This window comes from Schistocerca gregaria, chromosome 1 (genome assembly GCF_023897955.1).
Source record: "Schistocerca gregaria isolate iqSchGreg1 chromosome 1, iqSchGreg1.2, whole genome shotgun sequence".
In the NCBI taxonomy this organism is placed as follows: domain Eukaryota; kingdom Metazoa; phylum Arthropoda; class Insecta; order Orthoptera; family Acrididae; genus Schistocerca; species Schistocerca gregaria.
This window is the reverse complement of record NC_064920.1, coordinates 792,980,647-792,999,723: the sequence shown is the minus strand read 5'-3', so window position 1 is coordinate 792,999,723 and position 19,077 is coordinate 792,980,647. Positions and strand designations below refer to the sequence as shown.

The 19,077-nt window shown below is 40.5% G+C and overlaps 1 protein-coding gene across 5 annotated transcripts in view; it reads right to left on the bottom strand.

Annotated features, from left to right (window-relative positions):
• LOC126269773 (circadian locomoter output cycles protein kaput-like) overlaps positions 1-19,077 on the bottom strand; it is a 126,058-nt gene that overhangs the window by 7,068 nt on the left and 99,913 nt on the right. For 3 of the 5 annotated variants that reach the window (XM_049974017.1, XM_049974016.1, XM_049974020.1), the window contains exons 15-16: positions 15,913-16,113; positions 9,773-9,940 (exon numbers count right to left, since the gene is read on the bottom strand). In XM_049974017.1, the coding sequence (XP_049829974.1) occupies positions 9,773-9,940; positions 15,913-16,113 (369 nt within the window). Of the gene's footprint in view, positions 1-8,667; positions 8,845-9,772; positions 9,941-15,912; positions 16,114-19,077 lie in introns of those variants that run through there. The other 2 variants (XM_049974018.1, XM_049974019.1) reach the window with 1 other exon arrangement.

Below are 19,077 nucleotides of genomic sequence, written 5' to 3'. Positions count from 1 at the left end.
GCTTGAAGAAATGTGATCACTGAGATTTGAGACGGTAGCCGAATGAGTAAGCCGTAATTTAGTGGATATTTTAGTGGTTTATGATACAAATGGATGCAGGTTTGTGTCCCACTGCATGCTAGTATGTATTTTTTTTCCATCGTAGCATTGTCAACACAGTCTGGGTCTTTTGTTATGAATGTAATGCAAATGTTTGGAAGGAGGTGGGTGCGAACACTGCCAAAAACATCATGAATCATTCAGCTTATGACTCTACCACTTTTTACACTAGAAGTAAAGGAAAAAATCTGAAAGTGTAAAATAAGTTATGTTCTGCAATAAATGATGTTAACATTTCTGTCTGATTAGATGTCGAAGAATGAAGTAAGTATTTGGGCGTTTATTTCCGAATATGTGATGAGCTCCGAATGGTTGATGTGGCAGGTATCTCACAGGGCAGCATTAATTTCTGCTACACAAACAAGAAGCTATAAAATTCATCTTTTTGGATTTCCAGCACACTGGATTAATAACAGGAGAGCAACTTGAGTTAACCAGTTTGCTGTAGAAAACAGGCGAAGTTGCAAAATTCAGTTACTTTTGTTTAATTGATGACCAGTTTCACATATCAGAATCCATCTTCAAATAATCCAAACAAAGAAAAAGGTGTACTCTGTGATATCACGCAAACCACATTAACATTGTACAGTCTCGCTAGCGGGATGAAAGCAGAGCTCACCATCTGCAGCATTGTCGACAGGACTGACTGCGGACCTTTGGTACAGAGCCGAGTGGAGGGTCTGAATCAGAGACTGAGACGGTTTTGCGACCGTGTGGGCTGCAGATTCCTCGACTTGCGCCATAGGGTGGTGGGGTTTTGGGTTCCGCTGGATAGGTCAGGAGTCCACTACACGCAGCATGTGGCTACACGGGTAGCAGGGGTTGTGTGGTGTGGACTGGGCAGTTTTTTAGGTTAGATGGCCTCGGGCAAGTACAGAAAGATCAACAGCCTCAAAGGGTGCGGGACGGAGTCAGGACATGTGGGGACCAAGCAGCAATCGGTATTGTAATTGTAAATTGTCGAAGCTGCATTGGTAAAGTACCGGAACTTCAAGCGCTGATAGAAAGCACTGAAGCTGAAATCGTTATAGGTACGGAAAGCCGGCTGAAGCGAGATAAATTCTGCAGAAATTTTCACAAAGGCACAGACTGTGTTTAGAAAGGATAGATTGCATGCAACCGGTGGTGGCGTGTTTGTCGCTGTTAGTAGTAGTTTATCCTGTAGTGAAGTAGAAGTGGAGAGCTCCTGTGAATTATTATGGGTGGAGATTACACTCAACAACAGAGCTAGGTTAATAATTGGCTCCCTTTACCGACCTCCCGACTCGGTAGCATTAGTGGCAGAACAACTGAGAGAGAATTTGGAATACATTTCACATACATTTTCTCAGCATGTTATAGCCTTAGGTGGAGATTTCAATTTACCAGATACAGTTGGGACACTCAGATGTTTAGGACGGGTGGTAGGGACAGAGCATCGAGTGACATTATACTGACTGCACTGACCAAAAATTACCGCGAGCAATTAAACAGAGAACCGACTCGTGGAGATAACATCTTGGAACTATTGATAACAAACAGACCAGAACTTTTCGCCTCTGTAAGCGCAGAACAGGGAATCAGTGATCATAAGGCCGTTGCAGCATCCCTGAATATGGAAGTTAATAGGAATATAAAAAAGAGAGGAAGGTTTATCTGTTTAGCAAGAGTAATAGAAGGCAGATTTCAGACTAACTAACAGATCAAAACGAAAATTTCTGTTCCGACACTGACAATGTTGTGTGTTTATGGAAAAAGTTCAAGTCAATCGTAAAATGCATTTTAGACAGGTAAGTGCTGAGTAAAACTGCGAGGGATGGGAAAAACCCACTGTGGTTCAACAACAACGTTAGGAAACTACTGCAAAAGCAAAGAGAGCTTCACTACAAGTTTAAACGCAGCCAATACCTCTCAGACAAACAGAAGCTAAACGATGTCATAGGTAGCATAAGGAGGGCTATGCGTGAAGCGTTCAGTGAATTCGAAAGTAAAATTCTATGTACCGACTTGACAGAAAATCCTGGGAAGTTCTGGTCTTACATTAAATCAGTAAGTGGCTCGAAACAGCAAATCCAGACACTCCGGGATGATGATGGCATTGAAACAGAGGATGACACGCGTTAAGCTGAAATACTTAACACCTTTTTCCAAAGCTGTTTCACAGAGGAAGACACTGCAGTTCCTTCTCTAAATCCTCGCACAAACGAAAAAATGGCTGACATCGAAATAAGTGTCCAAGGAATAGAAAAGCAACTAGAATCACTCAACAGAGGAAAGTCCACTGGACCTGATGGGATACCAATTCGATTCTAAACAGAGTACGTAAAAGAACTTGCCCCTTCTAACAGCTGTGTACTGCAAGTCTCTAGAGGAACGGAAGGTTCCAAATGATTAGAAAAGAGCACAGGTAGTCCCAGTCTTCAAGAAAGGTCGTCGAGCAGATGCGCAAAACTATAGACCTATATCTCTGACATCAATCTGTTGTAGAATTTTAGAACATGTTTTTTGCTCGTGTATCATGTTGTTTCTGGAAACCCAGAATCTACTCTGTAGGAATCAACATGGATTCCGGAAACAGCAATCGTGTGAGACCCAACTCGCTTTATTTGTTCATGAGACCCAGAAAATATTACATACAGGCTCCTAGGTAGATGCTATTTTTCTTGATTTCCAGAAGGCGTTCGATACAGTTCCGCACTGTCTCCTGATAAATAAAGTAAGGGCCTATGGAATATCAGACCAACTGTGTGGCTGGATTGAAGAGTTTTTAGCAAACATAACACAGCATGTTGTTATCAATGGAGAGACGTCTACAGACGTTAAAGTAACCTCTGGAGTGCCACAGGGGAGTGTTATGAGACCATTGCTTTTCACAATATATATAAATGACATAGTAGATAGTGTCGGGAGTTCCATGTGGCTTTTTGCGGATGATGCTGTAGTATACATAGAAGTTGCAGCATTAGAAAATTGTAGCGAAATGCAGGAAGATCTGCAGCGTATAGGCACTTGGTGCAGGGAGTGGCAACTGACCCTTAACATAGACAAATGTAATGTATTGGGAATACACAGAAAGAAGGATCCTTTATTGCACGATTATATGATAGCAGAACGAGCACTGGTAGCAATTACTTCTGTAAAATATCTGGCAGTATGCGTATGGAATGATTTGAAGTGGAATGATCATATAAAATTAATTGTTGATAAGGCGGGTACCAGGTTGAGATTCATTGGGAGAGTCCTTAGAAAATGTAGTCCATCAACAAAGGAGGTGGCTTACAAAACACTCGTTCAACCTATACTTGAGTACTGCTCATCAGTGTGGGATCCGTACCAGATCGGGTTGACAGAGGAGATAGAGAAGATCCAAAGAAGAGCGGCGTGTTTCGTCACAGGGTTATTTGGTAACCGTGATAGCGTTATGGAGATGTTCAGCAAACTCAAGTGGCAGACTCTGCAAGAGAGGCACTCTGCATCGTGGTGTAGCTTGCTCGCCAGGTTTCAAGAGAGTGCGTTTCTGGATGAGGTATCGAATATATTGCTTCCCCCTACTTACACCTCCCAAGGAGATCACGAATGTAAAATTAGAGAGATTCGAGCACGCACGGAGGCTTTCCGACAGTTGTTCTTCCCGCGAACCATACACGACTGGAACAGAAAAGAGAGGTAATGACAGTGGCACGTAAAGTGTCCTCCGCCACACACCATTGGGTGGCTTGCAGAGTATAAATGTAGATGTAGAAAATTGTACATGCTTGCATTTAAGCCATTAGTCATGTTAACAGAGACCAATCATTGGCAGGACAACTGTTTTGTGAATGCTCGCTGCCAACCAAAGCTGAGTGCATATCTTTCTGCATGTATTAACTTACCAAAATTTTAATTAACATTGCTATGATTGTTTTCAAATTTCGTTGAAATAAGGTTCATTTAAGCAGTTACCAGACAGCTTGCCCCGCACATGCAGAGTTGAAATCGTGTATAAGCAGGACCTACTTGGACTTTTGGCTAATTGGAGTGTGGTTGTTTAGTGTATAAGCAGTGACAAAAAGCAGCCAGAATCTACCTGGCAAAATTTTTCTGACACTGCCAAGCTTCCAAATTTGCACATGCGCATAGCTGTCTGTGTTAGAGTGGGGGTGCACTTCACAAGACTCGTGTTTTGTTTGTGGTGCATTTTTCAATCGTTTCAAAGCTATTGCAGTTCCCACGTTCGGATACTCATTTTCATATCTGCTGTTTTTTATTCATTGTATTCTTATTCTAGACTCGGTGCCAAACAAATATGTCCTGTGCAATTTGTTGCCTACAGCAACTGCTGACGGAAGGGTGCGAGAATTTGAAATCGATGGTTTACATGCTCCCAATAAGTTAACAGTGTTCTGTAAATTCTGCAGTATCAGAGTTTCATGGGAGTATAAAGATTCTATAGTGAAACATGAGCAGACAGAAAAAAAAATGGCAACAATATGATGCAGACCAGTTTGCCAATAAAGCAGCAGTCTACAATTAGCAGCAGCTTTGAAACTGCAAAAAAGAAGATGATCTGTTGTGAATATCTGGCCCAAAGGACTGTGGAAACCTCTTTGAAGGTCAGCATTCCACTCTACAAATTGGAGAACGAAGACTTTAGGCAGTGGATGAATGAGTTCATTGAAGGTGAGCAGTGGTTATATTGAGGCTACAGCCTGCCTCAAAACTTTTTTTGGTAAATCTTCAATTTACGTGTACTCTCTATCAGTCCGTACCTCTCATCTTTGATAAAAATATAGAGAGGACCAGGCAATTGGAACAGAAATAAATATATGTTTTTTTAAATACTTGCAAAACTTCAAAACAAAACAACTTGGATATTTGAGATAAAATTTATGTTGATGCTGAGACTTTCTCAGTTTTCTCATCTTTGTATCTTACGATATGGGCAAATCATTAATCGTTTAAAAAAAAAAAAATGTTAAGTCTGCAACTGTAAGTTCTAATTAACATATCTGGAAGTATTGGAACAGTGTGTCCCACTCCTTCACACTTAGACTGAATGAACGTATTGTACAGCTGTTAGGTAACATACGTAACCTCAAGCACTACATACCCTGAAATTTTCACCAAAAGCTAATTAGTGAATCTTAAATAATGGTACTAATTTAGGCATAAGAGCTGATTGTTACAAATCCACAACAACTTCTTGGTTCCTTTGACTTGCTTGGTTTACTGTTTATAGGCCACTGTTCTAATAACCTGGTGTTCCAATTACCCCAGTTCTCCCCTTATCTTGCTCTTGTACAGTATCATATTATTTTAAGGTTCAGGTAACTAACAGACTGTTATTTTTAGGTGTTCGTAACAACATATGTGTTAAAACAGTGAGAGAGTCTATTGTGCCTTCAATACACCAGCAAATGAAAACTGAGGTAATGGAACAACTAACACGGAAAGATATTAGCCGACGAGACCGCTGACAGAAGAAGCCGTAGTGTTTTTGCCATTTTGTTGAAAACTATTGAAGCTTGGAATGAGCAGAAACTGGCAAGTGTGAAAGTCCTCAATGCAGGAAACTCGACACAATGTACTCATGGTATTTTGGAGCCTTCTCAAACAAATAATATACAGTATGATAATGTTAAAGCAGTAGTGAGTGGCAGTGCTAGTTATATGAACAAATGCATTAACTGCTTGAAAACAATAATAGGTGATAATTTAATCCACGTTCAATGCTGGTGCTGCGCGGAGTGGCCGGGCGGTTTAAGGCACCATGTCACGGACTGCACGGCCCCTCCTACCGGAGGTTTGTGTCCTCTGTTGGGCATGGGTGTGTGTGTTGTTATTACAAGGGAACCTCCCCATCGCACCCCCCTCAGATTTAGTTATAAGTTGGCACAGTGGATAGGCCTTGAAGAACTGAACACAGATCAATCGAGAAAACAGGAAGAAGTTGCGTGGAACTATGAAAAAATAAGGAAAATATACACACTGAGTAGCCCATGCTAAGATAGTCAACATAAAGGATAATCTGAGCTCAGGAGCGCCGTGGTCCTGTGGTTAGCGTGAGCAGTTGCGGAACGAGAGATCCTTGGTTCAAGTCTTCCTTCGAGTGAAAAGTTTATTTTTTTTTATTTTCAGACAATTATTAAAGTTTAGGCACTCACACATAATCAACTTCACTCTCCGAAATTCCAGGACATGTTCAGATTTGCTTGGAGATTTGCAGGATTTGACGGTCTACACACGTAAAAATTTGAAAACGTTAAAAACATATGATTTGACAGAGCACAGGGAAAAGTATGCGACTGTGAAACTGTTGGATTCATTTGTTGCAGTTTATGTGACAAACTCTTATGTTTTCATCACTTTTTTGGGTGTAATTATCACATCCACAAGAAAACCTAAATCGGGCAACGTAGAAGAATCTTTTTACCCATTTGCCAAGTGTACAAGTTAGGTGGGTCGACAACATATTCCTGTCATGTGAAGCACACGCCGTCACCAGTGTCGTATAGAATATATCAGACGTGTTTTCCAGTGGAGGAATTGGTTGACCTGACCTTGCGATCAAATGTTTTTGGTTCCCATTGGAGATGCACGTCCTTTCATCTACTAATCGCACGGTTTAGCTGTGGAGTGGCAAAACACACACACTAAACTTATTACAGTGAACAGAGACGTCAATGAACGAATGGACAGATCATAACTTTGCGAAAATAAAGAAAAAAATTTCACTCGAGGGGAGACTTGAACCAAGGACCTCTCGGTTCGCAGCTGCTCACGCTAACCACGGAGCTCCTAAGCTCAGATTGTCCTTGATGTTGACTATCTTAGCATGGACTACTCAGTTTGTTTATTTTTCTTATTTTTTCATAGTTCCACACAACTTCTTCCTGTTTTCTCGATTGATCTGTGTTCAGTTTTTGAAGGCCTATTCACTGTGCCATTTTATAACTAAATCTGAGGGGGGTACGATGGGGAGGTTCCCTTGTTAGCGTAAGTTAGTTTAAGTAGTCTGTAAGACTAGGGGGGCAATGACCTCAGCAGTTTGGTCACTTAGAAATTCACACACATTTGAACATTCAATGCTGAGCACATACAATTAATCAAATTGCTAACATTTATTCCAAGGAACTTAGTAAGTTATATGCTACTAACAGCTATTTAAAGGGTGCTTTTTTAAACACCAGGAAGAGGAAACATTTATATCTGCAGTTTCTTAAAGAGAAAAATAGAAATACAAAGATTTTTCCTCTTCCAGTTTTAACATGATGGAACTCTTGGCTCTCCACAGCCATTTGCGCAGCATAATATTTTGAGGTAATGATTGAATTCTTCTGCAGTGATGATATGCGAGAGATGCTGAATGCAGGCTCTGAGTATATTTCGCTGTCAGATAATGATGTTAGAGACTTCAAAGCATTCCGCTTCACATGAACTTTATTCAAAGCTGAAGCATCTTGAAGTATGCTTCAGTATTGTGGGAAAAGGAATATTTAGCAATGAAACCAGTTAGATTTTAAAAACGATAAAGAGGGAAGTGCTTCAGGCAGGAATTTAGGAGGGATTGATGTGAACTGGGCTGCAACTCCAAATGAGATTGTCAGCTCTAATGGCTACATATCCAAGTAAATCAGTTTTCAAAGCCTTGGGTTCTTGTTTAGACCAAAAGACAATAATTCTCAATCCTATTAATTCCGAAATGGCCAGAATCTTGGAACCTGTACCTGGGATGACTGTTCTTAGTACTACATATACTCTGTAAGGGTATTAGTCTCTCTCGAATTTTATTCAAACCCAAATGTCAATGCAGTCGGGACATGTTGACACAGTGAAATGTTTCCAGGCAACTGCTGTCGACAGACAGCAATTTGCAGCTGCAGCGTTGAAAGCTGACAGCGAGAGGCTGTTTTCAAACTATAATGAAGTACTGACAGATAGGTGGCACAATCTCTCTGAAGACAACATTGAAATAATGACAATGCTGTCATTTGAAAAAACTAACTGTCTACAGAGTGTGCTTTAAAGCTACTGTAGACCGATCTTTTTTTAGCCAGTTTCTTTATACTTCAAAAAAAAAAAAAAACAAAAAACAAAAAGGGGGGGGGGGGGGGGGGTACTATAGGACTATGCATATTCTCACTTTTTCATATGTTTACTAGTTTTTACTTCTCTGGTGTAATGTTGAACTATGCTTCTTTTGTTAGAGGATGGATTTCTGTTTTGTCTCTTTTTACCCTATTTGTCCAGATTGCAGTAAAAACAGCTGAGAATGCTGTACATGAATGAGCCTTACTACCAGTTGTATACATGTGTCAAAAAAGAAGAAGAAGAGACTACATTAAAGGAAGTTTTTATATTGAAAGACTGTGTTACTGATAATAAATAGAATTTAAAACTCAAAACTTGTACTGAAACATATTATAAACTTTGTTTCCAAGCAACATGTGCGTGAACATCAAAAAAATTAAGAAAATTAAATTTTGTCTTATTTTTAAACCAAGATAAATACCTTTTGTAAATGTTTATAAATATTTTGTTACTTAGGGGTACGTAAAAATAACCTTCAAGTTTTCTTAGTGATATTCATACAGAAAAATCTCATGGGGATGCAGCCAAGACATTTTATTTATTAATAATAGCACTGCAGAGGCAAAGATTTTTCTTTACATTAAAAGATTTTCTTTTAAGTTACATAATTGCTATTCCATAAGGAATTTCAAATATTTAATACAAATATTTAAGTCAGTGAGAAAAAGTGTTGAGGGTCAAAAACATGCTGCTGACCTGAAAAAAAGGAGAGTTCTGTATATTTTTTAATCTGCTGGATACATCATCATTGATAAATAATTTTTTTGCAGTATTTAAAATACATGTATCACTCAACACCATTCAGACCAAGCGCAGCAACAGTCTATAAATGTTACAAATTGAAATAATAATCCCTGTTGCAGATACTTTATTGATAACACATTTCATGCTTCTAGCGAATTTTCAGATTCTTGAGCCTCAGAGAGCGGTTTCTGTGGTCATCACAGCTCAAGAATGATATGAAGAAGCACGAAACAGGTCATCAATAAAATATCTGCAACATACTGTTATTTTCATTTTTACCTTTGGTATTTTCTAAATAATTATTTGTGTCAAAAATTTTTGTTAAAATAATTTTTCTCTACACTTGTCTCATGTTTGGCCCACTCTACCTTAGGTGTAATTCCATTTTCAACATAGCATTGAAAAACGGTTAAATACGACAAAAATAGATAACGGATAATAGTAAAAGCTTGCAAGAAAATAACACCGATAAGGGCAAAAAAATAACACCTATTTTGGTCATAAAATAACACTGATTTTTTTCCTGTTCCTATGTATCACTGATGTTTCTAGAACTTTTCTATAACTATTCTACTAACCTCCACCACACAAAACCAGCATAAACTGCAGCACTGGAACAGAATGTATAACAAACTATTTTCAGAGGTGTAGATCATCTTTAACATTACAAGGCAGATCTTTTTGTTTTTGGGGACAGAAGCGAAATACAATCACTGCCAAATTTTCATTGGATGCTACTACATTTCTACTGATAACATTCAACAACACCAATAATTAGACACAAAATATTTCATCACTAAGAAGGAGGAGGAGGAGGAGGAGGAGGAGGAGGAGAAGAAGAAGAAGTAGTAGTAGTAGTAGTAGTAATAAACTTACTCACCTGCTGAGGATCTATCATGATGGAAGCCGTTGGTGTATGGGTGCGGGCTGTGACAGTAGCCACAGTGATTGGTGCATGGTAAAGCTCTGATGAGACAGGAGTGGATGATTCACCCTCTCGTCCCACAGAAGTTGTGCTACTAACAGCTGCATTGTATGGCAGTGTAACCTATAGAAATGGAATATTAGCCTCATGTAAGAACAAATTTTTAATTTCAGTTAGTAGAACAGCAAAACTTTCTATTGATATGATGAATATTGACAGTGCTTAATCTCAATTTCAATTATACAATGGAAAATCACTGATCACTGCTACATCAGTGATTTCTAAGAAAAGATTTACTTAATTTCAATTAGCCATATGTAACAATCTTTTCATCGACAAATGAGACAAATTTAACAACATAACATGTCAGCCTATGCAAAAACATAGAGCAGATAATATTATTTCTTTTTTATTTTACTATTTTTTATTTATTTTTCTCTATCTCTCTCCTTTCCCACTACCCCCCCCCCCTCCCCCTCTCCACTGCCCGCCACCTAACTTGCAGCACTTCACTGAACGCCATCTCCACCATAATATCCCTCCCCCTCTCCACCTCAGCCGCCTCCTTTCCACCACCCAGTCACCACTCCCATCATGCACTCGAGCTGCTGCTCAGTGTGGTTTCAGTTGCCTGTGACTGCAGTCGTATGTGTGAGTTGCGCGCGCGCGCGTGTGTGTGTGTGTTTATTGTTGACAAAGGCCATTGGCTGAAAGCTTTAAGTCTGGAAATCTTTTTGTTGTGCCTATCTGTGACTCAGCATCTCCACTATACAGTGAGTAGCAATGTTCCTTCTCGTAATATTGTTACATTCCTTCTTGGATTTTCCATGGTATGATATTTACTTTTTTTATCTTCAGCACATACAAGGAAAGGCTAATCCCAAGACAAGTAGTTTGCTGCTGAATCTCTTCAACTTAGCATTGCATATCTCGTGTAGCAATAAAATACAAATGATAGTTATTTTGCATTCTCTTTACTCCTGCATTTATATTGAGCATGAGAAGATGTATATGTAAATATAAATGTAAAAACTTTCTGTGGGCACTGCATTACAGGTCTTTCAGAAAAAATATTACTTACGTAATACTAAGTAACAATATTATGAAAAGGAAAGTTGCTACTCACAATATAGTGGAGATGCTGAGTCACAGACAGGCACAACAAAAAGAATGTCACAAATAAAGTTTTTGGCAAGTAAGGCCTTCATCAAAAACACACACACACACACACACACACACACACACACACACACACACACACAACTGCAGTTTCAGGCAACTGAAACCACACTGTTAGCAGCAGCACCAGTGCATGATGGGAGTGATGAATGGGTGGGGGTAAGGAAGAGGCTGGGGTGGGAAGGGGAAGTGACATGTGGTCCCATTCCAAATATACCGAGGGTCTCACTGAAGCCTTCACAGACCGTAATTCTCCTTCCAACCTTGTACAAAAACAAATCTCCTGTGTCTTATCTTTCCTATCTCCCACCACCTCCCAAGTCTCACCATCCGGCCACAGAAGAGCCTTCCGCTTATAACTCAGTACCATCTTGGACTGGAGCAAATGAATTACATTCTCTGCCATGGTTTTGACTACCTCTCGCCGTGCACTGAAATGAGAAATGTCCCGCCCACTATCCTTCCCACCCCTCCCACAGTGGTATTCTGCCATACAATGAACCTACACAATATACTTGTCCATCCCTACACAACCCCTGCTCTGAACCTCTTATCTCATGGCTCATACCCCTGTAATAGACCTAGATGCAAGACCTGTCCCATACATTCTCCCACCACCAACTACTCCAGTCCAGTCACAAACATCATCTATCCCATCAAAGGCAGGGCTACCTGTGAAAACAGTCACGTAACCTACAAGCTAAGCTAAAACCACTGTGTTGCATTCTATGTGGGCATGACAACCAACAGGCGGTCTGTCCGCATGAATGACCACCGAAAAACTGTGGCCAAGAAACTAGTGGACCACCCTGTTGCTGAGCACGCTGCCAAACATGACATCATTTTAATGACAGCTTCACAGCCTGTGCCATATGGATTCTTCCCAACAACACCAGCTTTTCTGAATTGCGCAGGTGGGAACCTTACCTGCAATACATCCTACGCTCCCCTCCTGGCCTCAATCTTTGTTAGTCACTGTCATCACCCATCCACCCCCTTCCCTATTCCCATTCCAGCACTACCCAGCCCACATCCACCATCGCACCCAGTCTTTTTAGTTCTCTCCTTTTCTGCTTCCCCACCCCTCCCCCAAGGTCTCCCCTCCCTTCCATCTAACCTACAGCACTTCACTGTCCACCACCCCTACCCTACTACTCCTCCCCCTCCCCACTCCAGCCTCCTCCTCAGCCCCATCCAGTCGCCTCTCCCATCATGCACTAGTGCGGCTGCTCGCAGTATGGTTTCAGTTGCCTGAGACTGCAGTTGTGGTTGTGGTGTGTGTGTGTGTGTGTGTGTGTGTGTGTGTGTGTGTGTGTGTGTGTGTGTGTGTCGCCCATTTTTGACTAAAGCCTTACTGGTCGAATGCTTTATATTTGACAGTCTTTTTGTTGTGCCAATCTGGGACTCAGTATCTCCACTATATGGTATTAACTTTCCTTTTCATAATACTGTTTGACGTAATAATAAGTGAAAGAAATATTCTTTTTTGGATAGGTAAACATAAGAAACTTTACTCTTTCTATGGAGTTATGAATGTATTCATTTAGTTATTTTCCAGAAAGTTCAAAAATGTAAGAAACATTACTCCTTATGTGATGTTCTGAACAAAGTGTACATACCAGAATGAGATTTTCACTCTGCAGCGGAGTGTGCGCTGATATGAAACTTCCTGGCAGATTAAAACTGTGTGCCCGACCGAGACTCGAACTCGGGACCTTTGCCTTTCGCGGGCAAGTGCTCTACCTGCCTTTCGCGGGCAAGTGCTCTACCAACTGAGCTACCGAAGCACGACTCATGCCCGGTACCCACAGCTTTACTTCTACCAGTAGAGCACTTGCCCGCGAAAGGCAAAGGTCCCGAGTTCGAGTCTCGGTCGGGCACACAGTTTTAATCTGCCAGGAAGTTTCAAAGTGTACATAGTTATTTCCCAAGTAGCTTCAGCAAGGAATTATAATTTGTTAAATAGAGTTGTTAGGATTATTGGAATAAAAGAGATCTCTGCATAAAATTTTAAAGTTAAAATTAAAACAGTCTTCAGCTCATAAAACATATATTATGATGGTGACTGGTTTTGGTTTATTTACAGACCCTCTTCATCTTCAGCCCATTATGCAATAGCAGTAGGTGGAGGTGGAAGGCAGTTGGTGTTTGTCTTTAAACAGGGAGCACCTGCTCTGTTCACTACCTCTGCCTGCCACCACTGAAGAACAATCTGAAGATGGTCTGAAATAGACTGAAACCAGCCAAAATAATAATGAATGTTTTTATGTGGTCAAGGTGTTTTAATTTTAACTTAACATTAAATACAACATTACTTTTCTATCAATTAGATGATGTACTTAAACCAATTGTGTGAAAATCTATTTAAATCAAATTTCTATCAATTTTAGGTAGGGAGCCAGAAATGTTCAACGTTTTAGGGGTGGATGAAACATGACGGGTTGTTTTTGATCGAACCTCCAGTAGCCGCAATGGTACTGTGTGGCATCAGCATCCATGTGAGAGGCTAAAGCATTGTCGCAAACATCAGTGTCACCATTGCTCTACTTCACTTCCACGAATCACAAGCCCACAGGAGTGCCAATAATTCACACTCCAGGGTTATGCTGACTGTAACAGGGAGTATCTTACCACAGTGTACAACTGCCAAGCCAACGAGAGCATCTTCCATTCACCTCTCCACTGGACTTCATCTATCATAGAGCAATCTGCTACTCACTGCCGACCACAGTCTGAAGGGCTTCATCAGTGTAAAATCATTCCATTACAACATCAGTGATTGCCCTTCAGTCTGAACCAAGTGTAAAGCCAAGTCCCAAGAAACTGTTTCCTTGTATTCTCTTTAGTAGACTTAATAAACATACAATTGTTCCTTTTCTGCCAGGGCACCTCAATTTGCAGCATGTTGTTCCCGTCAGTCAAGAACATTAAAGTTCATAAATCTGCAGAAACAGTCAAGTTTCTTATGTTTGCCTACCTGCACAAAGATTACTTTCACTTATTATTGTGTTAGTTACAGAGAAAAATACCTTATCTGGAGACTGAAAACAGAAGAGGATTTCTTAGGAAAATATTCAGATCAAATTCCTGCGAAGGAAATTGGATAAAGAGGCCACTGAGATAGGTCTACAAAGAAGCAACAACATTAACAGACACCTTTACTAGAAGAAGGATGAAATTCCATGAACATATCCACAGGGTGAACAGGATCAGGGCCACAATGCAAATATTTTGAGGTAGCAAAAACAAGACAAAATAGATCATGGAAACAGTAGAAAATATTAAAAATTGGGACCCACACAAGATAATATAAGCAATTGACAATAGTTCATGAACACCACAAAAATGCTTTTACACAAAAACACAAAGAAAAGAGAACAAGAAAAAGTGGTCAGAAGAACCAAGAAAGAACACAGCAAAAGTACGAAAAGAATTTGGGAAGATTGACAAAACAAGAACAAATCATGGAACAGATGCATGATCTGTTATTTGGAAAAAGTATGCAGCCACCTTCCTTAAACTTACAACTAAAAAATCAATTATAGCAATGCACCTCACTGTGCTGGGAAGATAAGCTGGTATCACTAACTTTGAGTAAAAGATTATATTGTTGGAAGAGAACTTTGAACAGAGGTAAGGCATACCATACAATGAAACCAGAACTATAAAAAAATATATAAATAAAATAAAATAAAAATATAAAATTGCCACAAACTAAAAAGTAAAGGCAGCCCTGATAAGCACTACACATAGGGATGATTATGAGATAAAGTGTTAGCAATTCACATTGCTCTGAATAATAATGATTGATGATCCTGTGAAATGTTCCAACAAGATCCACACAATAGTTCTGAACCACAAAATAATTAAAATCATACATTTTGAAGCAATGTTTATCCTACCAAATAAGGCAAAATGTGAAACTTCCTGGCAGATTAAAACTGTGTGCCCGACCGAGACTCGAACTCGGGACCTTTGCCTTTCGCGGGCAAGTGCTCTACCATCTGAGCTACCGAAAAACGACTCACACCCGGTACTCACAGCTTTACTTCTGCCAGTATCCGTCTCCTACCTTCCAAACTTTACAGAAGCTCTCCTGCGAACCTTGCAGAACTAGCACTCCTGAAAGAAAGGATATTGCGGAGACGTGGCTTAGCCACAGCCTGAGGGATGTTTCCAGAATGAGATTTTCACTCTGCAGCGGAGTGTGCGCTGATATGAAACTTCCTGGCAGATTAAAACTGTGTGCCTGACCGAGACTCGAACTCGGGACCTGGCAGAAGTAAAGCTGTGAGTACCGGGCGTGAGTAGTGCTTCGGTAGCTCAGATAGAGCACTTGCCCGCGAAAGGCAAAGGTCCCGAGTTCGAGTCTCGGTCGGGCACACAGTTTTAATCTGCCAGGAAGTTTCATATCAGCGCACACTCCACTGCAAAGTGAAAATCTCATTCTTGAAAGGCAAAATGTGATGAGAATGTGGAGTTCCAAACATTCACTCACAGCGCAACAGTAGAACAAAACATACAGATTTGAACTGTTTTCAAATATAGTTTCTACTTGAATGTATGTCCAACAAAGGCAATATTCTTAAAAGGATAGTTGCTACTCACCATACAGCAGAGATTCTGAGTCACAGATAGGCACAATAAAAAGCGTGTCTGTGTGTGTGTGTGTGTGTGTGTGTGTGTGTGTGTGTGTGTGTGTGTGTGTGTGTGTGTGTGTGTTGCTAATTTCGATAACGACATGTTTGGCCGAAAGCTTTGTTTGACAGTTGTTTTGTTGTGCCTATACAAATCAGCAGAGAGAGAGAGAGAGAGAGAGAGAGAGAGAGAGAGAGACTTTTTTTCTTTTTACTGTCTCCTTAACTGGTAAGTTAACTTTGTCTCACAAATAATATTTGAGTTCATTCTTCACTTACAAGGTGACTGGCAGCAGTGCTGCTGATATTAAGTGACATAGGCGAAAGAAGACCATAGCGTGCCATAAACAACTGCTCTGAGACACGACGAAGTTCCTCTTGTTGTTGTACTATCAACTGCTGAAGCTCTTCATGCTTGCGCTGCAACTGTTCCTGAATGGTGTTCTGTGCTGTTGTCATTGCAATTGGCTGCCGCACCAGCTGCAAATATGAACATTATGGCTAACAAACAGATTGTTATAAAATACAGAATGAATCTAAATCAGAACACAATAAATGCTCCTGATACTTTAAGAATGCTTATAGCAGAAAAAATTTCACAGATACATAAATGTGTTGGTAATACCAATTTAATCAGTTACCAATTTTACGAGAACTGTAGTGTGTAAAGTTTTGGCAGACTGTTAATAATTTAGGAGTACAGAAGACCACTGACTGAATATACGAAGCATTGAATCATCGACAAAAAACATTTCTGTCAGCAGGAGATGGTAGATGAAGAGGATGGGGGCAGAAATAGAGGTTGGGGATGGTTAGCCTGTGATTCAAGAGGAGACAGCAATTTTGCTGGCTAAGAATGCCAGGAGGGAGGGATGGCAGGATCACGTGCTCGGCATGTGATACACAGGTACCAGGCTTGGCATGTGATACACAGGTACCAGGCTCGGCATGTGAGATGGGGCACATAATGAAGTGGCACAGAGACATGGAGTGGGAGGGAATGACAGGCAGAGGAAGGAGAAACTGTTAGGTGGAGGGTATAGTAAGAGGGGCCAGGAGGGTTACAGGAGTGAAGTATGTGTTGCAAGGTTGTGCCACAGCTTTGTGGTGACAATTTATTCTCTACTAATTTCCTAAGGCTCATCCCAGAACTTCTCCTCTGAGTCCATCTACCCCCTCACCCGAACAGCACCCCCTCCCCCCCTTCCACACCAATCTTCAATATTTTCTCCAAAATACACAAACTCAATGATCCAAGATGCACCATTAGTTATTATGCTCTTGCTGAAAGAATTTCCACTCCTGTTGACCAAAACCTCCAACTAACTGCCTAAAGCCTACCCTCTCACAACAAATAATACCCACTTCCTTCACTGACTCTCCGCCAGTCTCATCCCTTTATCGCTTAGGTCCTCCCCATCCCTTTACCAACTGGAACCCTTCTCGCCAATGGTGATCTCACCTGCCTACACACCAATATCTCTCATGCCCATGGCCTTGCCCACTATGAACACTATGTCTCTCATCATCATTCACAGTCCAAACCTCCTAACTCATTCCTCATACACCTTGCCCACTATATCTTCACACATAACTACTTCTCTTTGAGGGGAAGGTATATAGACAAATTTGTGGCACAGCCATGGGCATCCACAAGGCATCCTGTTAGGCCAATTTTTTATGGTTCATCTAGAGAAAATCTTTCTAGCCTCACAAACCCAAACCTCTCGTCTGGTTCAGGATCACTGATGATATCTTCATGATTTGGACTCAGGGCTAAGACATTCAATCCAGATTCCTCCACAATCTCAATACTGCCTCCCCTACAAGTTTCACCAGGTCTTCCTCAATCCAATATGACACCTTCCTCAACATTGACCTTCACCCTTCTGATGGCTCCCATCCACACCTCGTCCACATTAAACCCACTAATTGCCAAGAGCACCAGTATTTCAACAGCTGTCACCTGTTTCACATGAAAATAATAGCACCCATACAGCCTAGCCCCCTGTGGACAGTGTATCTGCAGTGATGAAAACTTCATTGCCCAATGTGTTGAAGGTCTCATGAGGACTTCTCTGGACTGTGACACTAACTGCCCCAACTCCCACCCAAAAAACCTAGTCTGAAAACCGATTTTCAGATTTCCCACACCGTTTCCTCATACACCCCTAATCCTCCAAGCACTCCTAAGAATCAGTTAAAAAAAGAGGACCCCCTTCATCATCCAATATCAACCTGGACCACAACAACTGAGCCATATCCTTCTCCAGGGCTTTGGTTATCTATCACCATGCCCAAAAATGTGGGGCATCCCACCCAAGTCCCTTCTCACCCCTCCTAAAGTGGTATTCCATTGCCTATGCAAACTTCACAACATCCTAGTGTGCACTTACGCCACTGCCACTCCGAACACCTTATCACAGCGAACATACCCCTGTGGAAGACCCAAGTTTAAGATCTGCCCAACCACTCACCCAGGACTCCTATTCCAGTCCTATCCACCAGAATTAATGACCAGTGCCAAACTGTGTCCAAGAACAAAGTTGACCACTCAATGGCACAACAAGTAACTGAGCACAACAAGCTTGAGGTCAATGACTGCTTCACGACCTAGGCCATCTGGGTCCTTCCCTCCAGCACCAGCTTTTCTGAACTATGCACATGCTGTAACAAAGGGGGTGGATTTCTTCCATTAGCTTCCACAAAAATTAGTATAATTGTTTCCAAATTCTGTGTTCTATTTGATATTATCATTTATATGGCATGTTCACAGTGCATAATAATCTCAAATTTTGAGTCAGGGCTTATCCATCTTAACTTTATCATTTGTTACAGTCTTTGGGTTATTTTGAATCTACTAGTGTGATTAGTTTACCTCAAAACTGCAGTAAATACAAAACATCAGAAATTTCAGATTTTATTGTCACTGTTTATAAGTACACAGATAGCAAATTACTAACTTCCTGACACAGTTAATAAAAAGGAATATAAATAATTATAGCATTTAAACAGCTAATGATGAAAACATACTAGCAACCTTGGCATTCACTTAGTTTCAGAGTAACTGAGCTGTTTAGTTAGAAACATTCTTACTGAAACAGAATCCCAATTTATGCAAACTTGCCAATCTAATTCAACAGAAATTATTCTTGTATCTAGAAGTCCTCATTCAAACAAATCTTTTGATATTCAGTTACTCAGAATATAAATCTTGTATTTTAATTTATGAAAATACAGCAAACAACAATAGTTAAAGCTATGTAAAATTATTGTAAATCTTTGAAAGCAAACATTTAAGAAGCCATTTTAGTCAATCTGCAGAAGATTGTGAAACAAGTAATCTGTGTCCACAAGTATGGGACAATGCACTGCAAAACAGAGGAGTCAACAGAAATCACAAGTCTTAGAAGTACCATTATTTATCTAGATTTCATGTCCTGA